We start from the raw sequence: 22,193 nt of genomic DNA on the forward strand, positions 1-22,193 counted from the left end.
AGGCTGGACATACAGAGCTGCCTGTCTGTCCTGGAGCACAGGAGAGTGTTGTGATGAGGAGCATTTAGGTAGCACCTGTTAGGCCTCCCACGTCAGAGGTCAGACCCCCATGCAGACATCGAGTCTGAGTCATGTCTGTGTTCCCTGAGCTACGTGGGAGGCCAGGCCCAGGCATTCAGTGTTTGTGGAATGACTGCATGAATATTTCTACCTGGACTCGGTCACAGCCAGCGTCATGGGCAGCCGCCACGTGCCCGGAAGGCTCTTCCCAGGACGCAAGATGGAATCTGTAGCCAACAACCCGCTTGCTGTGTCCACCAGACTCAAACCCCAAGGTGCTTAGTCTTCCAAGCTAGAAAGCTGGTGCCAGGCCTCCTAAACCAGGTCAAAAGGGTCCAGCCCTACGTGTGTCTCGAGACCTCCTCTTCCAATGCCCTTGCTGACAGATGGGAACGCTGAGTCCCAGGAGAGGAGGACACTCGCTCAGGTCAAACAGCAACAGTGGCTACGCCAAGCCTGTGGCTCTGTGGCTACACAGGCATTCCCTAAAGCCCTCGCCTGTTCCGCTGACTATGCCAAGCCTAGGTATCGCCTCCTGCACCACTCCTTACCTAACACACAAGCTTTCAATATTAAAACGTAATCACTACACTGAAAGCACAGGCAACAACAAAAGTAACTACATCGGACATCCTAAAATTAAGCTTGTCCTTCAAAGGACACCACATAAGTGGTAAGGGTCTTGTATCCAGAACAATAAAGATGTCTTAAAACTTAGTAACAAAAAGACAAATAACCCAACTGCAGACGATGGCAAAAGCGCTGCATAGACATTTCTTTAAAGAAGATGCGTAAATGGCCTGTGCGCACAGGGAAAGACGCTTGAGTATGAGTCATCGGGACACGCAAGTCAAAACCACACGGAACACCACTTCGCCCGCACTGGGATGGCGGCCATCAAACAGGCAGCAACACACGCTGACGAGGTGCTGGAGAGACTGGAGCCCGGGGACGAGCTCACGGGATTACAAACGGTGCAGCAGCTGTGGAAAATGGATGATCACTTCCTCCAACAGTTAAACACAGTTATCATCATAGCATCCAGCAATGCTCCTAGGAATAGATCCATGAAAGCTGAAACCATGTGCCCACACAAAAACTCACACGCAATTGTTCAAGTTATCCTTAATTGTCAAAAGGTGGAAACAATCCGAATGCCCATCAACAGAGGATCAAATAAACAGCCACACCGTGGTCTGGCCACACCGTGGAATAATACTAAGTAATGAAAAGCCATGAGGTGCCTATCCATGCTACAGTACCCATGAGCGTTGAAACCACCTGTCAACATAAAGAGCTACACAATGCATGGTTCCAGAGCTTTGGAAATTTGTCACTCACAAAGGACTACACAAGGAAAGATTCGAGAGCCCTCAATGTCAGTCACAAAGGACTACACACCTCACGATTCCAGAGCTTTCCATGTCAGTCACAAATGACTACACACTGCACGAGTCCAGAGCCCTCCATGTCAGTCACAAAGGATTTCACACTGCACGATTCCAGAGCCTTCCATGTCAATCACAAATGATTATGGAATGCACGAATCCAGAGCCTTGGAAATGTGTCAATCACAAACGAATACACAATGCGTGATTCCATTTGTATAAAAATCCAGGATAAGTAACTGATTAGTATGAAGAAACAGAAAGTAGGCCGGTGTTTGACTGGGGCTGGAGGGGGACAAGGTGGTTGAGGAGTGATGAGAAAATTGTGAAGGATTTCTTGTTGGCATCATGGAAAATTGACTAAAATTGACTGTGGTGATGAATGCCCAACCCTGAGTTAAAAGCCACTGAATTGCAGGCTTAAATGGGTGAATTGCATGGCGTGTGAATTACATCTCAATAAAGCTGACTTTAAAAAAAGAACTTAAATATCTTAATGTAACCCTGAAGCTAAAACACCCAGGAGCTCTTGGGCTAATGTGCTGGCTATATATGCTTTTTAATAGACCCTGAAACTTCCACTGGTTACCCCCAGCCATGTACACTGTGCAACACCCCAGGCCTGGGCTCCACCTCACTGTTGGCCCCTCATCTACACCCTCTCACCTTACATCTAGCATCTCAGAGGAGAAATGCTGTGCCCATCTAACTAATTCAGAACTCACCAAGCCACTGTGAGTGCAGAGAGTAAACTCCTTTATTGAAGAGAACTATTTTTTTTTTTTTTTTTGAGATGGAGTCTCACTCTGTCTCACATCTGGGCTCACTGCAATCTCCACCTCCCGGGTTCAAGTGATTCTCCTGCCTCACCCTCCTGAGTAGCTGGGATTACAGGCATGAACCACCACACTCGGCTAATTTTTATATTTTTAGAAAAGACGGGGTTTCACCAGGTTGGCCAAGCTGGTCTTGAACTCCCAGACTCAAGTGATCCGCCAGCCTTGGCTTCCCAAAGTGCTGGGATGACAGAGGCGATTCTCCTGCCTCAGCTTCCCAAGCAGCTGGGATTACATGCGCCTACCACTGTGCCCAGCTAATTTTTGTATTTTTTTTAGTAGAGAGTGGTTTCACCATCTTGGCCACGCTGGTCTTGAACTCCTGACCTTGTGATACACCCGCCTCAGCCTTCCACAGTGCTGGGATTACAGGCGTGAGCCTGCGCCTGGCCCAGATTTTAATTTATTAATACTGTGGTCATGAACCACAGCTGCTTTTGTATTCAAACCACAGTCTTTGAGAAAGAAAAAACATGCATCTCCAGGCCCCGGGCACAGCCCCCATAGGTCATCAGGGGCACGAGTGGCTGCAGGACCGTGATCAATGACAGACCCGGGCCCTGGTCAGCAAAGGAGGGTCGAGCACCAGGAAATGCCTTGACCTGACCTGGAGCCGGGGGGCGGGGGGCGGGGTGATGAGAGGACCAAGCTGGGAGGGTGACACCAGGTTTGTGAAATGTGCGCAGACGCCCGCCTGAGGTGGGGTCCCTGCCTCCGCCAGTGATGTACTTTGTGGGAAGACTGAGTCCCAGGCCAGCCTCTGGATGCCACTGCCTTGAGCACATCCTTTCCCTTTCTGGGCCTCAGTTTCCCCAACTGCAGCAGGCTTTTCTCAGGCCTGTTTCCTGGTAGGCTCTAACCTGCCCCCCACCTCCCCACTTAGCCCTCCCTTCACACTGGCCTCCCTGGGTGTCGGCACAGCCCTGCCCAGCCTGTCCATCAGCGGCCTTGGCCTTCAGGCAGGCTGGGAAGGCAGGGCTCTGACAAATGGGCTGGGGGCTGAGAGTCCTGGGGAGGGGGCTCTGGAGCTTGGCTCTACCTCTTTCCGCTGCAGGACCATGGGAAGTCCCTTGACCTCTAAAGTCAGCCCCACATGTGGCCATGCTGGGGACAGTGAGGTGCTCATCATGGTGGGGGTGGGGAGGTTTTGGGGAGGCCTGGAGAGGAAGTGGTTGGGGAGGTGAGGTGGAAGGTTGTGGGCAGTCTGGGAGGTTGGAAGAGGCTGGGAGAGGTCCGGGGAGAGGTTGGAGGAGGCTGGGGGAGGTCCGGGGAAGGCATGGGAAGGTCCCAGGGGAGAAGGAGGTGGGCGGAGGCTGAGGGGAGGCCAGGGAGGGTGGGGGAAGGCACGGAGAGGTCCAAGCGGAGGCTCTTGGGAGGCTGAAAGGTTGGAGGATGCTGGGGGAGGTTGGGGGGAGGCTGGAGGGAAGCTGGGAGGGGGCCTGAGGGGAGGCTGGTTGGGGAGGAGGAAGGGAGAAGGCTGGAGGGAGGCGGAGGGTAGGTCGGACACCCTGGGCTTAAGGGGTCACGGGATCCTGGTCCAGGAGGCACTCTACCTTCCTTCTCCAAACCCCAGTTCCCTAGTCTTCATGCAGTGGTAAACGCTACCTCCCGGAACTCACAGAGCCAGATGAGGATGAGACAGACATAAAGGCTTCTGATATAAACCCTACGCACAGGCGTGGCCATGGCTACCGAGTGCCACAAGACGCTGGTTACCGCAGGGCCTGGCACAGAGCAGCAGCTCTGTCAACATCACTGTTTTGCCACCAACCACAGCAGGACTTTCTAACTCCCCCGAGATGAGAAATGGGACCTCCCGGATTCACACGGACCATCAAGTAGAAGCCGGACAAGCTGGCGCCCAGGAACACCCGGGTCCCTGTGGACGGGACACAGCGCTCAAGGTCCCGAAGCTCGGTGTGACGGGGCCACCCCTTTAGGGGAAGCTCCTGAATGAACCTGGAAACATTTGCTAGGCTGGAAAACGCACCCACAGGCGGGAGGTGGGAGTCTGCTTCCCACAGCTATGGCCATGGCTCAAAGCCAGCTCAAGGGAGATGAAGACCCCACCATTCGGCCACCTGTTCCTGCTCCCGTTACTGCCAGGGGAAGAATCCACCCAGGAGCAGCCCAGGCTCTTTTGTCTCCCACCTACCCCCAGCTCCACACCACAGCATCCTGAAAGGAGGGATCTTCAAACAGGTCCTTCACCTAAGCCAGGAAACCCTCAGGTCGCCATGTGATGCCATCTCTCCTGGCTGGGCCTCCTCAATAGCCAGAGGTCATGAGAGGCCCAAGGAGCCTGAGTTTTACATCCTCACACAGAAACGAGGAAGGAAGTGCCTGTGAACTCAGGTCCCACACAGGGCTGGCCATGAGACCCGTGCCCGAGCCCGGAGCTGTGACTCATCCACCGGCTCCAGGCAGTCCTGGGTCTGAGGCAGGACTCATGGGTCTACGAGGAAGCCTGGGGCAGGGTCACCTCCCACTGTCGAGTCCATCTAGGACATTTGTCCAGAGAAATGAGAGGCCCAGAAACTAAGCCCGACTGCAAGAATCTGTCTCCAACCACAGCTAGCAAGCAGGCAGCTATATTTTGTTTGACCTGCAAAGTATATTAAGAGCTTCTGAATTAGTTACCACCAGGACTAAACAGGAAAAAAAAAAAAAAACATATTTCTAGCTTATCTGAAAAGTTAGAAATCAGGCCAGATGGCCAAGATCCGGTGAGCAGCCTGCTGGCCCCCTTCCTGTGGGACATGCGCCCCTTAGCCTGCCACAGGCCCTACCCAGCCCATCAGCTTCCCTGGCATGACCTGCATGTCCCTGAGGGCATTTGGGTTTGTGGCCCGTGCTTTAAACACAGTGAATCTCTCTTGCCAGTGCATAAATGGCCTTGTCTGCGACTAACAGAAGATGGCAGAGCAACCTTGGCTCACTGGAGGCAGCAAGCCCCGTGACCCACACCGCAGTCACTCACCCTGAACTTCCTGGGGTGGCTGGGTGTCCAAATACTCCTCGACACCCCTCACACAAGCTGTCATGTGCCACAGAGTGCTTTGGTATTGGTTTTGGTGACACGGTTTCTATTTTCTCCAGAACAGGGCACAAGGCTCACTGGACCACATCCAGTCCATTTTATTGCATAAATGATGTCTTATTAGAACTCAGCCTCCCCCATCACCATGTACTGCATCCGGCTGCTTTGGGGCTAAGACCACTCGCTGAATTACTGGGAAGAGACCATGCTCCTACAAAGCCTGAAATAGCTACGGCTGACCCTTGGCAGGAAAGGTGTGCAAGCTCCGGAGGCGTGCTGGAAAGCGGCAGAAGTCACCTCTTTTAGAGAGGCATTCTTTTGTGTTCATATTCCAGGTTTCTTGTTTCAAATACAAACGCTTATTCTCACAGAGTAAGAATAACCACCAGTAGGTTTTCAGTCCTATAAAAAGGGATGAGGTGGGGAGGCCGTGGGAGAGGAGAGAAAATGAGGCCACCCTGTTGCTTGTTTGCCATCATGGGGAGAGTGAAGAGTGGTCACCCACAGTCTCTGCAAAACACCCTGGGAGGAGACATGGCCTCCCCAGCAGAAACCCAGTGCCTTCTTGCTTCCTGCTCCAGCTCCTCACGCCCCACCCCTCAGGCCTCAGCACTTACTTCATGGGTTTGAACAGCGCTTGCCCGTAATTCTGGAAGGTCATGATGAGCTTCAGCTGTGTGCCCCCCGACTTCATGGCTGTGGAAGGAGGGAGAGAAACAGGGTCACTCTCTGGCCTCATGCCCCTTCTCCTCTTGGGTGGACAAGGGCTCCTGGCTCCAATCCACACACTGGCCAGCCGGGTCCTCCAGGCGTGGCCCAGGAGTCCCATTCTGCCTGGGAAGTTCGAGTTTTTGCAACGAAGCTCCCACCTGGCTCATGAATTCGCTGCGTGATATTCAGGGTTGAGTCCTGGGGCAGATCTCTCCATGATCTGACCACAGACACAGTACACACCCCCATGTACACACACCACACACCACACACATCTACACACACACACACGCACACACAGTAACAGGGGCCTGACCGCTAGAAGGGACAGCCAGATGTGCTTACACAGAGACACACGTATACACCCACACATATCAGCACGCACCCCCACACATGGTCATGTTTGCACCCACATGCATGTACACACACCCATGTACGCACAACACACACGCTACACACCACACACACACCCACACACACACACACACACACACACACACTTCCACTCACACACACCCAAAGACACAGGGCCTGACCTCTAGAAGGGATGGCCCAGGTGTGCTTACCTGGACACATACGAATACACCCACAAACACCTATACACACCACACCCATACATCACACACCACACACACCTACACATACCACACCCATACACCACACACTTCACACCTACATGAACCACACCCATACACCGCACACTACTCACACCTACACACACCACACCCATACACCACACAACACACACACCTATGCACACCACAACCATACGCCACACAACACACACACCTACACACACCACTACACACACAACAACCACACACTGCACACCACACACCACACCCATACACTACACACCACACACACCTACACACACCACACCCATACACTGCACACCACACACACCACACCCATATACTACACACCACACACACCTACACACACCACACTCATACACCACACAACACACACACCTACACACACAACCATACACTGCACACCACACACACCACACCCATACACTACACACCACACACACCTACACACCACACCCATACACCACACAACATACACACCTACACACACCACAATCATACACTGCACACCACACACTACACTCATACACTACACACCACACACACCTACACACACCACACCCATACACTGCATACCACACCCACCTACGCACACCACACCCACACACCGCACACCACCCACACACACCCACAGACACAAGAGACTGCTCTCTAGAAGGGGCAGCCAGGTGTGCTTACCTGCCTGCAATTCCTCACACACCCATTCATGTCAGTGCACACCTACAGGCACCTACACACCAACAAACACCGACATACGTTTACACACCCACAGACACCCCCCCACACACTTACATACACCTGCACAACCACACACAGCCACTCCCACACCCACAGACGCCCCCATACACCCCCTGCATCCCCACAGTGCACACCCGCACACACTCGTGCACTTCCCCACCTGCATATGGGGAGTGGTGTCTACCGCTTGTGGTTTCTGGGGAGCTAGAAAAGCCTGAGCAGGACGCCTTTGGGGAGACCTGGGGCTGAAACCACCTGTCTCACTGGAGGCAACTCCCATGGTCCTGCAAGGACTTGGTGGCCTGTGGAAGCCTCCAATACCTCTCTCCTGCTTTGAGAACGCTCAAGAACTCCCAATAGGACCCTCTGTCCACCACCTTGGGGTTTCCTTTTTGCCGATGGAGAAGGAAGGGAGCTGGGGGCTTCCCACAGCAGGGGCAGTCCTGGGAGCTAAGCTGGCCACAGCAAGAGCCTTCAGGCTGCCCGACACATGGGGTTATCACGTGGTATGGACTGGCAGGGTCTGGCCACATGGGGGATTTTTCCAGTGTGAGGAGGCCTCACAGGACCACTCCAGGCACGAGTCACACTCTAACATCATGGGCATGAAGAAGAGCCAGGCACCCATGCCGGGACAGATGTAAATGGAACGTGATGGGGCGGCATCAGAGTGTCTGGGTGCACAGGTGACGTGGGAAGAAGCATGGGGGCCCCGGGCACAGCTCAAGAGTAGCCTCCCCAGGGAGGTTCCCTCAGAGCAAGGGGCAGGTAGGGCCCCAGCCTCACAGGGAAAGGCATGGCCCCACAGAGGCAGAGCAAGTGCAGTCCCTGAAGGAGACAGCGGGTACATATGCAGGGCTGAGGGGGCCACGGCCGACACATCACAGTGGACGGGAGGGCGCAAAGGTGGGATGGGGGCTGGTGAGCCACACAGGTCTCAGGGATCCTGGGGAAAGGTAAGGGCGGCCAGTGCAGGGCAGCAGGGCATAAGGGGGCATGCAGATGCTGTCCCTCCTGCTGCTGTTGCCCTGGAGCCAAGGTGGGCACAGAGGTGGTGGAGGCTGCAGAGCGGCAAGAGATGGTGGCGGTTTGGATGAAGATAAAGATGGAAAAATGGAAAATCCAAGAAATATCTGAGGATCTGAGAGGTATTTTTTGGAGTGGCGTGGGATGTGGAGCAGGGGACAGCCAGAGAAGGAATGGCATGGAGGGAGGAAGACCGAGCCTGGCCAGCTTTCGATGATGGAGACACTCCAGGGATGCCATGGTTCCTCCACGTGGCTGAAGGGCACTCCTGCCTGCCTCGGGCACAGAGCTCAGGAAGGACCCAGCCCTGCAGGAGATGGCGGGTTGGGGGAGCCTCCTACAGATGGGTGGGTAGGTTTGGCAGAAGAAAGTCCAAGGTGTTCCCTTCAGACAGGAAGAACTGCCCCAGAGGAACTGAGGTCTCGGGTGTCGGCCGGCTGGGAGGGAGGGTCAGCATGAGGACAGAAGGCTTCAGGGGATGGCCTGGGCGTGCCATGTATGCTTCCCAAGACACTGAATCCTCCAGGAAGGTCAGGAGCATGGGGGAGAGCACGGACTCGAAAGCAGAGTCCCCCACCATCCGCCGGGTGTCACTTTTGGCACCAGGGAGGAGCTGGCACCTGCCCCAGAGAGGAGGGAGATGGAGCCCGAGCCTGGCACAGCCACAGAAACTGTCAATGGCCTCCGATACCACCTCGAGGCTGTGTGCTCGGCTTCCCGCAGCCGGGCGTCTCTGAGGGGTCTGCACCTCCCTCACCTCAGTTTTCCCTCCTGTTAAATGGGGCCCAGTGGCCGAGTGTGGTGGCTCACGCCTGACATCCCAGCACTTTCGGAGGCCAAGGCAAGAGGCTTGCTTGAGGCCAAGAATTTGAGACCAGCCTGAGCAACATAGCAAGGCCCCATCTCTACAAAAACATTAAAAAATTAACTGGTTTAGTGGTGTGTTTCTGTGGTCCCAGCCACTTGGGAGGCTGATGTGGGAAGATGGCTTGGGGCCAGGAGCTCAAGACCAGCCTGGGCAAGAGAGACCCTGTTTCTACAGTACAATGGGGCTCAGGACACAGACACCTGTCCTGCCTCCTTTCCAGGGCCCTGGTGAGTAGGGTGGTGCCCCATGGGACTTGCCAGAACCTCGGTTGCTCCTGTAGAATGGGGGTGACACACCTCTGTCCAAGACTACTCTTGGGACTACATGGGGACAACACTGTGAGTGCTCAGAATGGAAGCGGTGCAGGGACTCACCACAGTGAGGGCCACACGATGCTATGTCCCCTCCCTGAGCACTGAGAACAGCAGTGGCATGGGGACTTGCCACAGTGAGAGTCACACAGCACCATGTCCCCTCACTCAGCACTGAGAACAGCAGCAGCATGGGGACTCACCACAGTGAAGGCCACACGAGTGCCACATACCTTCCCTCAGCACTGAGAACAGAAGTGGCACAGGGACTCACCATGGCAAGGGCCACCCAAGTGCCACGTTCCCTCCCGCAACACTGAGGACAGCAGCGGCATGGGGACTTGCTATAGCCAGGACTACACAAGGGCCACATCACCTCCCCAAGCACTGAGAATGGCAGCAATGTGTGCAGGAAATCACCATGGAAAGGGCCACACGATGCCATATTCCTTCCCTCAGCACTGAGAATGGCAGCTGCATGGGGACTAGCCACAGTGAGGGCCACACAAGTGCCATGTTCCCCCCAGTCACTGAGAACAGCAGCGGATGGGGACTTGCCGCGGCAAAGGCCACAAGTGCCATGTCCCCTCCCCCCAAGCACTGAAAATAGCAGCAGCGTGGGGGCTTGCCACGGGAATGGCCACTCACACACCATGTGCCCTCCCCATTTCTGGTGGCTCTTGCTGCTCCTGAGCTCACACCCTGGCCTGGCCAGGTCACGTGCCCATTCCCTCCAGGCAGTGTCTGCTCCAGCCACTGCCTTGTCAGGCACCACGTCTGACAGGCCCTAGTCAAGAACAGAGCTGGGCCCAGTGCCCTGGACCACTGTGTAGCCAGGTCTGTCGCTAAAACTCCCTGAGGCCATGCCCTCCTCAGGTGTAGGGGGCAGCAACAAGTCTCATTTCTCTCCAAAACACTGCACAGAACCTGAATGCCAGCCTCAGGCAGGCCAGCAGCTCAAGACTCCGCAGATGGGCACATCCCAGCTTCTTACCCAGCACTGGAGGGTTTTCGATAACAGCAAATTGCGTCTGATTTTACCAATAAGCAAGACAGCCTGTTAAACACTTAGACTCCGCAACCATTTTCTTCTGAAGATAGTGCATGGAGTTTTAAAACTGGGATGCGTGGATGGGCACCTAAAGCTCGGTGGTTCTCTCCCAAAGGTAAAACTGTGGGTGACTTTATGTTTCCATTTTTCCTTAACTGTGCTTTCTACGTTTCCACCATAAACAGTGACTACATTTTTCAGTAAGATAAAAAAAGAACTGATGATTAGAAAATTGGTGGCCCAATCAAGCTCCATTTGGGGTTCCCATTCCCATTTAATAACTGGGGTCACAGGATTTTAACAGTTCCTTCCTGTGCCAAGTGCGACAGCATATCAGCTCCTCCCAGGGCTTGTGATCCCAGTTTTTAAAATAACAACATATTATCCAAATCTGGTCAGTTCAGTCCCTCTTCTTCTGGAAGAAGGTCCATATGTCTGCACTGCCATTTCCCTGGCCCTGTGCTCAGTTGTGAGGCTGGCTCCTCCCCACGGAGCAAATAAACAATCAGAAATTAAAGGGCATGAAGACCTCACAGCCACTGAGGACCTCAGGCTTCCTGCGGACTGCGGGCTGCGCCGCCCACCTGGGCCCACCATTCAGTCTACCAAGTGGGTCTTCTGCTGGAAGACATTCGGAATTCTGTGGTTTCCCTGCAAAGACCCACATAAAAGCTGCTGTGTCTCAGCAAAGGCCGACGGTGCTTGTCAGGGATGGGTGGGAGGTGCAGACTCCCACCAGCCCGTACACTGAAAGGGTCATCCCTGTCCTCCCACCCAGGAAAGGGCCAGCAGGTGGCAGAGCCAGGAAACAGACAAGGCCTCAAAAAGAAGGTGCAATTTTGGGTTTTCTTAAAGACAGACTAAAGTTCACAATGCTCAGAAATCTCACCTCATTGCTGGGAGAAGCCCTCCATGTGGGCACAGGCCCTGCAGACGGGGCTGACGGAGACACCCTCCGTGTGGGCACGGGCCCTGGGGACGGGGCTGACGGAGACGCCCTCCGTGTGGGCATGGGCCCTGGGGACGGGGCTGATGGAGACGTCCTCTGTGTGGGCACAGGCCCTGAGGATAGGACTGAAAGAGATGCCCTCCATGTGGGCACAGGCCCTGGGGATAGGGCTAAAAGAGACGCCTTCCCTGGTGCAGCCTCTCCTGCCCCCAGTGAACAGAGGTCAGTCACAGCCTGCCCAACCCCATCCTGGGGAGGGACCTGCTGAGAGCTGACCCCTCCGATGCCCATGAAGCCAGATGAGGTGGGGGCAGTCCTGGAACAGACCCCAAAGTCACTCCCCACTGTAAACAAGCCTCAGACTCACTGCTAAGCCCTCTCCCACCTACCACCCTCCTTCCATCTCCCTCTGTAGCCGCCTCCCCCCAAAGCCAGGCCATCATCATCAACCCAACAGTGCAATTGAACCCCAGTGCGCCTCCAGGCCCCAATTCCCAGTGCAATAAAAACATATTATGCAAATCTGGTCAGTTGAGTCTCTCTTCTGAAGAAGGTCCTATTTGCACTGCACCATTGGCCACCTACCCTCTCTATGCACACAGGAAGATGTTCACACAGGCCCCATTCCCCAGTGCAACCCCACCCAGCGGCCACCTACCCTCTCTATGCACACAGGAAGATGTTCACACAGGCCCCATTTCCTGGTGCAATCCCACCCAGCATCCACCTGTCCTCTCTATGCACAGGGAAGATGTGCACAGGTACCATTCCCCGGTGCAGTCCCACCCAGCGGCCATCCGTTCTCTCTATGCACACGGGAAAATGTCCACTGCCTTTCGAATAGCTTATCCCCATCTGGAATGCTCTCCCCTTCCGGCCCACCTACCCTGAGCATCTCCCACCACTTAACCCGCCACCTTTAGACCAAAGGTGACACTCTGCATCTTCCCTGGCCTCCCTGAAGAATCCTATCCCCCAGATATCCATTAATATACAGGATTCATTCATATTGATTAATCATTATTCATCTATACCACTAGTTAACATGGCTAGTGAATGTAATTCACATAGACTAGTTACACAAGTTAACATGCACTAACAGAGTGCCCTGTGCTGTTATGCTGTCAGCACTAAGAGCCCATGACTGCACAGACCTTCGGACGCTGCTGGGTTTTGCACACTCTCTCCGCCCAGATCATGGTGTGGGGCAGAGGCGATGTAACATGCAGTGGTCTCCTCAGGAAGACTCCAAGAGATGCTGGCATTTCTTATGAATCTAAGCTTCTTATATAGAAAGACGACGCTGCTATAGAAATACTCATGGATTTTGGCACCTGGCCCCAGTCAGTGTGGCCTTGGGCAAACCACATACCCGGGACAGCTCCAGCAACCTACCGGAAGTTCTAGAAGGAAGAACCAAGAGCAGCTCTGGAGAGAGAGAGAGAGAGGGAGAGAGAGAGAGAGATGGCCTTGAAGGAAAGAGGTGTGTAGCCCAGAGCCAGCAGGGTGCTCATGGGGATGGGGATTGGGTGCTGGAACGTGGGATGCAGGCACCACTCAGCCTTGGTTTCCGGTGGGAGCATGAACCCTTTCTAACAAGAACCCCAAGCTGACTTTAAATTAACCAATTCCACCTCCTAAACCACACAAACACATCCAGGTGTGAGGCGCCGCAGTCAGTGTGGGCCCCAACACTGCCGCCCTTGGCCCTGGCCATCTCGCCTGTGAAGTGGGCCAGCATCCGTCCTGGGGGGTCATGGTCAGGTGGTTCCCTCCTATTCACAGCCACTGTCTGGCCTCAAGGGTCAGAAGGAAGCACAGTTATTCCTGAAGACGGATGGGGACAGCTGTGTGTGCTGGGAGTAGGGCCTCACCCAAGGAGGGCTCAGATCTGGAGAACGTGACACCGGGAGGGCTCAGGTCACCCTGTTCTTCCTGCCCCACACATCCCATGAGAACAGCTGTGTGTGCTGGAAGTGGGGCCTCGCCCAAAGACGGTTCAGCTCTGGAGAATGTGACACCAGGAATGCTCAGGTCCCCCTGTTCTTCCTGCCTCATACATCCCTAAGCCAGAGAGGTCTTCAGGGTGTCCCAGTCTCGGTACCCACACACACCCTCATATACCTACCCACCTTGGGCACCGGGAAGCATGGTTCTGAGGAAAAGGGCATAAGGTGTGTCCACCCATCAGCCAGCAGTGGGTACCCTGGGGCTGGCATCAAAGAGGCTAGAACTGTGGGCTCCTACTTTGAGGTAAGGGGCTGGAAGAGCCGAGAGCCCACACCTGCTCCAGGCCTGGGTCTGCTGGTCCTTGATGCTCCTGGGGGCCTCAAGTTAAAGGCAAGCCCACATCAGCACTTCCCAAAGTCCCGTTCATCACACACTACCCTTGGGACACTTTCATCCAGACTGTTATTTATTTCACGCTTTTCTTTAAGGCCCCTTGTATTTTGAAAGTTTTTTAAAAGAAAACTGCAGCCTTGCCCCAGTGGGGACCATGTCCCCATCTGCAATTAAAAGGAAAGTTGGCAGGAGCGCATCGGCGCACACTCTGGCAGTTAGGGGGCCAGCATGGAGAGGCTGGTGCCTGGGTGACCCCAGGCCTCACCAGCATGAGCTGTTGCTCCTCACCTTCTATCAGACGCTGGGAAGGGAGTTAAGCAGGGACTGAGCTATCTGCTGCCTCCTTCAGACTCCACCTGAAATTGGCCTTTGCTGGTGGTCACTGTCCATCTTTCAGGATGACCCAAGGTCCCCCAGCCCTGGGGCCGTGGGCATCCGGCTAATTGGGCATCTTCCGTTTTCTCTCTCTAGGTCAGCCAAGCCAGGTCCTGGCACCGTGACCCGTAGGGGCAGCTGCCACCTGGGATGGGCAGGAGGGGGAACGGTGGTCTTTCTGGAGCTGGCGTTGCCTTCCAAGGAGTTCTGCCCCCAATGAATAGACAGGATGGCCGTTCCCTCCTGGGTACCTGTAGGCAGCTCCCTCTCGTGGGCCGACCCAGGGGCAGGCCCTTAGTTCCTCCAAGCTCACTGGCCGATTAGTCCAGGATTCTAGCTAGATTCACTAGATTCATGATTCCCCTTTTGCCAGATCAATTAGTGTCGGGGACTTTTGTCCTGTGGAGTCATTTTTCTGGGTTCAGGCATGTTCTCCCAGCCACAGGCTTTGTCCCGATCTGGATGGAGCAATTGTGAAGTCTGTATTTCAGTCCAGAAGCTGCCCAAATCCTCATGTGCCAGTGTGATGACTTTTTTTTTTAAACAGTAATTCCAAGTACAGAGTAGTTAATTGTGTCACTTATTCTTTGCATCCATAATTGTGCATGATAGCAATTTGATTGTCACCAGCCCCAGCTGAAGGCACTGCATGCCTGATTTCAAGCTGAATAGAGGTAGATAATATCCCAAGACTCTTTAAAGGTGGCAACGGCTGGTTACCAGGCAGCCAGGAGCCCAGCTATAAATAAACCTCTGCTGGCCATACCAGCTGTACTTAGGCCACGTGGAGCTCCATGAATTGGATTGAGTGGTTCTGAGCAGGGGAGATTTAATGGAACCATTCTGAGGGAAGGCTTTAGAGACTCGCAGGCATCGTTCTCCATTACAATGATATTTCCGGACTCACGTTTAATACTAAGATAGAATAACTTGAGATTAAAGTGAGCACCCAGGGGCCGGACAGCGGAGGGGACAGAACTCGGAGCCTGGAGCCAGCAGGTGCTCATCTCAGACAAGCCTCCTGCTCTTGGAGCCTGGGTTTCCCTTGCTGGGGAGTGGTGGCTGGAAGGCAGGGCTGGCCTTTGAAGGCTACCCCTGTTCTGGGCTGCAGGTCCTGTCTGGGGACATCAGGCTCTAAACCTGCCTGATTAGCAAAGGCCTATCCAGAGGTTGCTATCTCAAGCAGCTGGGTCTTCACCCAGCACCTCCAACTGGAAGTTCATACACAGAAGGGCCCTCAGAACAGCCGTGGCTGAGTCAGGTGAGCCAGGTAGCCGCAAGTGGGGTCAGCAAGAAGGGCAGCCCCCCCAGGACAGAGTATACAGCCCCCAGTGACACTGTGGCCTGGCCTAGGCCAGCCCACCTTGCACTGTTCCCTGCAGACCAGGAGACCTGGGCTCTGGGCATGGAGCAGCTCCCGTGGCACACCTGGCTCACAGGTGAAGGTTTCCTGCTTCATCAGGAAGACAGGCCTCTTAACAAATGAGAACTCACCTGTGAGCATCTCCAAGCCCAAGGCAGCAGGGAGAATTGGGCCCAACATCCGGGCTGAGACCCTAATGAGGCTCGGGCACATGCCCAGCTCTGGCTTCCCCAGATGAGGAGGACCAGCACGCCTTGAAATGCTGCTGCTGTACAAAGACCCCACCTAGCAGTGAACTGTACCCAAAATGCTGCAGTGATGGAGACCCCACCCAGCAGGTGAGCTACCCCCAAAATGTTGCAATGACAGAAACCCCACCCAGCAGGTGAGCTGCCCCCAAAATGTTGCAATGACAGAAACCCCACCCAGCAGGTGAGCTGCCCCAAAATACTACTTCAGTTAACACCCCACCCAGCAGGTGAGTTACCCCAAAATACTACTGCGGTGGAGACCCCAGCTAATACGTGAGCTGCGCTGAAATGCTGCAGTGACAGAGACCCCACCCAGCAGATGCATTTTCAGGCTCTGCTTTCACCTCTTTGCTTGCATTTGCACATTTAAACCTTAACAACCCTGTGAAGCCAGCATCATAGATCCATGTTCTTCTTCAACATCTTTGGGGGCAGAAGTATTTGGGGACTGCAAGTATTTCAGATGACCAAAAGCACACGTGGTTTGTACACTCTGCAGATCATGTAATGCTCACATGGGTCTGGGGCAGAACCCATAACTAAATACACCCTGTTTCTCAGAGGAACATGTGAATATTCACTGTAAAAGAGGAAAATAAGGATTTTTTAGCTAGCCTCAACAATTTAGGTTTTGCCCCCAAATAAGTTCAGGTTGAGTCAGGTTTTGCCAGTGAACAGGTTTTGTGTGGCATTCAGATTTGCAAGTCAGAGGTTACAGGGTCCAGATTATGAACATCTCTACATTCTAGGTGAGAAACCACATGCTGGAGGGATTAATCCGTTTGCCTAGTGCCGCTCTGGCTAGTGGCTGGCAGAGCCAGGATTCACATCCAGATCCCCTGGGCCAGATCCTGCTGTCCTGCCTGGGTGCTGGGGCTTTGTCTGCCCATCTTCCCTGCAGGCCCTGCTGGGCACTTGCAGAATGACTGTGAGCAACTCATCTGTCCTTGGATGGGCCCCCACCCAAGAAGACTGAACTAGAATCAACCTGGCCAGCAAGGTCTAGGAGGCATGCAAGCGAGATCAGCTCAGGCAGCCCTCTCGTAGGAGTAGGCCGTGCCAGAGCCCTGGGGTAGGGATTCTCTGGCAAGGGTTCCATCCAAGGCACTGCAATGTCAGGCAGCCGAGGCACCACTGCCCTGGGACACTCGGACCCAAGGGGGTGGCAGTGACCTGAGGCCAGCCTGCCCAGATGGACAGAGGACTGCTAAGTTGGGCAAAGCTGCCCAAGGTCCCAGGAGGCCCTGCGCTTTCCTGAGGCTGCTCTAGGAGCTCCTGGGCACAGAACTCCTACAGCATTGCAGCGCTGGTGTTGGAAAGCCAACCAGTCTCTGAGGGATGTGTGGTGAGCTGCAGTGCCTGCCAAGGGCCTGGTGGCTTTTGGAATCACAGAGCCCTCCCTCTCTCTGCTCAGACCCTGCCTGTGCACACGAGGGGGCTGTTGTGGAAACCCACACAGAAACCACTGTTAACAGTTCACACGCTTGCTCACATGCACTACCTCTGCCTATCCTTGCATCGATCCCAAGCAGCAAGACCCCACTGGGCAGATGGGGAAAGTGAGCTGGAGAGAAACTCACACAGACAGCGGCATGGGAAGCTCCGAAGGCGAGTGCTACACCTCCCAAAAACCCTGGCTGCCAGTGCAATGCTTTCGCATTTCTCTCCCTGCCGAGACAGACCCCACTTGGAAGGCGAGCTGCCCAAAGGGCCCTGTGGAAGATCTCCTCAGCCCTCCAGTGGAGCTCTCTCCTTTCCACATGCCCTGGCTGTGTGCGTGGCCCTCAAGTGCTCATTCCTCCTCAGGATTGGGCACTGCATGTGTGTCCTGTCCTCGTGGGGCTGTCAGGTCCACAGAGGCAGCAGATCTCCTTGAGGCTGAGCTCATCCTCATCGCCTACCACTCAGAAAGGGGGCCTGAAATGCAGGAGGTACCCAGTAAAATCTGCGGAATGCACCAACAAGTTGGTCGGATATTTCCTTAATGGCCATGCTTACTCTAAGGGGCAGAAGGGACATTCTGGCTGTGGCTGTCTGCAGGACTGCTCCCCAGCACAGTTCGAAGACCCCAGACCCCTGCAGGGACAGGAGAAAGGCAGAGCTTTGACGGAGGGGGGCTTGAGGGAGGGGAAGGTGTTCGGATTCCTCCCAGGCAGTATGGAGGGAAGAGGACACCCAGTGTGTCCAGCTGATCTCTTTTATGAGGTGAGCTGATCATGTGGTGGGGAGAAAGCTGCAAGTTCCGTATTCCCATGAGTGGGTGAGTGCCCAGCAAACAACTCAGCACCCAGCAGAGACAGCCAGAAACAGCCTCTGAAGAGCTCTGGAGAGCCTACCTGGCTGGCCTGACAGGAAACACCTAATTCCTATGGCAGCAACTGGACCGACTTCCAGGATTCTGGGACCCTTTCGGCACCAGGATTACTTCCGAGACACACGTGAAGCTAAGAGCTGGGACTGCCAGCCTCATCACACAGTGCAAAGGCCTGCCTTCAGGCTCTCACAGCCTCCACATCTGCCCACGGCCATGCGCACCCAGGCCCACTCCCTGCAGCCCCCAGGAGCAGCTGCTCCCAGCAAAGGGCCTCAGCCCCACCCTCACTGCCTCTCAAACACTGGTGACAAATGGGACCTTCACAAACAATTGCCTACAAGCTGAGAACATGGCACCAAACCTCCATGATCAGAAACTGCAGTGGCACATTTTCCTGAAATTAGCAACTGGATGGACTTTTTCTGTCCAATTCAGCAGATCCCAAAGTACCTGGAGATGTTGCCTTCAAATTCCCCCATCCGGGAGTCCCAGGCCTTCATCCTGAGGCCTGCACACTCCTCCTCAGTATGAAACTGTACAGTACCTTACTAAGCTCTGATGGAAGTTGGCTTCAAAACCACAAGAAGCAGGCTCTGGACTGTCTCTCCACCCAGGCAGGGTCGTGTGCAGAAAAGCAGGGGAGCCCCGCGCACGGACTCTTGGTGGAGGGGTCACTGCCACCAAGGATGCCCCTCTATTCCTCTATCCAGGAGGGAAGGACGCTGTCATCCAGTTGGCACCCCCGGGACCACCCAGGTGAGGAGGCAGAGCGTAGCAGATGGGCTGTCAAGGAGTCTCCCTGCTCATTGTGTAGCAGATCAGGAGCACATCCAGTGTGGCAGCACAGGAGACTTGAGGCCTCTGACCCTCCTGGCTGCCCATGCAGATCACCGCAGAAGGTAATGCTGCAGTAATGAGCAACCTCTCTACTGCAGAACCTGCCCCGGCACCCTGACGCCAGCCCCAGCCAGCAAACAGACGGCCCTCGAGTGCACCCAAGGACACCTACCCACACTGGTGATCCTCTGGGAGCTGAGGTCGTGCAGCAGGGCTTCTATGGCTGGGTTGTGTCTGGAGTACAGTTCGTACCGGTTGATGCCAATGTGGAATTTGAGCCAGTTGGGATAGGAGTCCACGGCCGCCTCCCCAGTGGACAGGAATTCTGCACCTTCAGCACCTGCGTGCGGCCTGCAGGGCGCAGTGAGGATGAATGAACGTCAACACAGAAAGAACAGGCCTGTGAGCCGGATGACAGGGGAGTGGCCCCCGACACCAAGGTTTTTAACTTTGGGTTCAAGTAAGTGCAGATTTATCGAAGGTGCCTCTGCTTAAAGAAGGCCCTGCAATGCCTGCACTTTTTTCTGTGGCTGCTCTTCCGCCAACTAATAACACAGCAAAAGGCCTGTAATTCTTATTCACCCTCTAGAGACGCCACAGACAGCTATAACCACAGCAAGACTAATCCCAGGGCATCAGTGCTGCCCTGCCATCTCCGCCACGTCTGTCCCAGGGTCACCAAAATGGCCCAACAATGATGTCAGCTGGGGGTGCGAGGGGTTGATGGCCCTCCCCAGAATAGTTGACCATGGGCTGCATGAAAATCACAGACACGCCCAGTCTGTCCCGATCCTTCCCGGCTCTCTGCTTTTGTTCCAACAACCAGGGGCAGAATGATGCAAGAGGCTAAATTTGATTTTAATGAGAGCAGCCTTGGGTGGGGAGAGAGGAAAGAGGCAGCATTCTCTCTATCCCAGGCTCCTATGGAGGACCCGCCACCCACGTGGCCTGTCCTCTCATCTCTGGGGTCAAGGGAGCATTCTAGAGGAAGGACAGGCTCTGTCTGCCTGCTGGGTTGCAGGGAAACGGAGAACTTGTCCTAGCTCAAATTCAACTAAGGCAGAGGTGGTTTCTGCCCTGGCTCTGTCCTGCGGTGGACACGAGGGCGGGCTAGGGTCCACCTCCCTGGCCACTCGCTGCTCTGGGTGGTCGTCTCTCCCAGCCCAAAGCCACAGCCTAGGCTGCTGCTCTGGTTCTCAAGTTTCCGAGCATTTCAGGCAAGGCTCGGAGGCTTCCAAACAGCCAGTGTGTTTAGACAGAAGACACCAGGCCTGGTCACATTTCAGGGGAGAAGGGACTTTCAGCGAGATCTTTTGGAAGCCTGGTCTCCCCTCTGCTGCTTAGGTAACCTTCTGCAGGTAGTTACTGATTCTGGCCTTGCTGTGGTTAATCTTCCACTGCCTTGGGTTGCAGCATCTGCTTGTTTTGATCTGTGTGGTGGAAGGAAGGGCCCGGGGGTGGGGAAAGGGCTTAGGCAGGACTGTTTAAAGAGACGTTCCTGGCCCAGCTTCTCACACTTTACAGAGCTATCATCCCTTTGCAGCTGCCTTTACTGGGTGGACCCCTTTGTTGCACCTCATGGCTGCCAGCAAGTCCCTCTGATAATTCTGCTCCAGCCACTGGTTTTAAAAGACTCAATAGGCACATCCAGGCCTTTTCCAGGGTGCCCACCCAGGACACCCTAGCCAAGTGCCTGCAAGATTAACAGCAGCCTGGCCCCCTCCCAGGGAAAGGCAGCTCCTCTTCCCTCGACAACTCATTCATTCATTGTCTGACCCCATTTCCCAAGCTCGTGGCCAGGGCTGGCCAGGACTCGCTCTATAGGGAGCAGGATCTGTCTTCCTCACCAGCAGCCACAGGGCACAGCTCCCAGACCACCAGGCAGCCCCTCCCGAGGAGGAGGTCATCCTGGAGACAAAGGCAGTGCCCTGAGGTAGAGCTGCGTCCTGCACCACACTCCCTGCCTGGCCTCTTTCATGGGGTGAGGAATGGCCCTCTGGGGGCCCCTGAACCTCTCCACACCGTGCCTGGGCTCACCGCTCCCTTGGAGTGGGCACCTGCCCGCCCCTACTCACCAGTCCGGGTTCTCCGCCGGCTTGGGGCTGAGCCTGGTGTCGCTGTTCACGTTAAACAGGACGTCGTCCTCCGTGAGCTGCGGGACTGACACCTGGTACAGCGGGTGCTCGAACAGCCTGGCCAAGAGGGGGCCGTCCCCGCCGGGGCCGGGGGGCGGCTCCGAGCGACGCGGACCGGGGTCGCGGAGCAGCGGCCGGTGCGCAGGGTCGCGGGGTTTCAGCGCGCCGGGGTCCCGCCCACGCAAGGCGCGCTCTGCCGGCTCGGCCGCAGGCTGCAGCTTCTCCAGCGAGTGGGAAGAGAGGTTGGAGGAGGGGTCGGAGCTGAAGTCCTGCAGGATGCGCAGCGTGTGCTTGTTGGGCCAGCCCGCGGCGGACGCGGCAGAGGCGGAGGCGGGGGGCTCCCCGGCGCGGCCCCGAGTCTGGGCCCAGCCGGGCGCGGCCACCTCCCCGGCGGGCTGAGCGCACGAGCAGCCGGGCTCCCCCGAGGGCCGCGCGCCCCGCCGCTCCAGCCTGGGCAGCAGGTCCAGTGCGATGTGCAGCGCGCAGGCCACCAGGAACACCATCAGGATGAGCACGCGGAACCGGCGCACCAGGATCATCTTCGCGGCCGCGCAAGCGGGCTGGCGCTCCCGGGCCTAGAGCGCGTTCCGCCCGCGCCCCTCTAGCTGCAGCTGGGCACGAGCGCGGCGCCGCCTCGCGGGTCAAGGTCCATCGGCGCCGGGCGGCTACCAGCTCCGGGACTGTCACCGGGCCCGGACGACGTGCGGGGCGCCCGCCGCCGAGGCGCCGGCTTCCCGCGCCATCCCGGGGCTGTCCCCGCTCGGCCTCTCCGGAGCGGCCGCGCCCTCAGCCGGGGAGCCCGTGGGCCCTGTTCCGCGGATCTGGGCGCGCGGGGGGCGGCGGGGGCCGCGGCGGGGGGAGGCTCGGCGCTCGCAGCGGCCGGCGCGGGGCTCATCGGGCGCGCGGGTCCATCCGGGTCCACAGCGCGGTCCTCCCCGCGAGCTCCGTGGGCCGGGCAGGCGGGCGGGGAAGGGGCGTCTCCTCCGGGCAGGGCTCTGCTC

General features: G+C 55.9%; 1 protein-coding gene across 1 annotated transcript in view; it reads right to left on the reverse strand.

The window, feature by feature from the left end:
* Window positions 1-21,969, reverse strand: part of FAM20C (FAM20C golgi associated secretory pathway kinase) — a 60,648-nt gene extending 38,679 nt beyond the window's left edge. Inside the window, exons 1-3 of the mRNA XM_017508281.2 lie at window positions 21,133-21,969; window positions 19,230-19,408; window positions 5,942-6,020 (exon numbers count right to left, since the gene is read on the reverse strand). Coding sequence (XP_017363770.1) covers window positions 5,942-6,020; window positions 19,230-19,408; window positions 21,133-21,731 — 857 coding nt within the window. The 5' untranslated portion in view covers window positions 21,732-21,969. The remainder of the gene's footprint in view (window positions 1-5,941; window positions 6,021-19,229; window positions 19,409-21,132) is intronic.
* Window positions 21,970-22,193: the final 224 nt, after the last annotated feature.

Source organism: Cebus imitator, unplaced genomic scaffold (genome assembly GCF_001604975.1).
Source record: "Cebus imitator isolate Cc_AM_T3 unplaced genomic scaffold, Cebus_imitator-1.0 Scaffold388, whole genome shotgun sequence".
Classification (NCBI taxonomy): Eukaryota; Metazoa; Chordata; class Mammalia; order Primates; family Cebidae; genus Cebus; species Cebus imitator.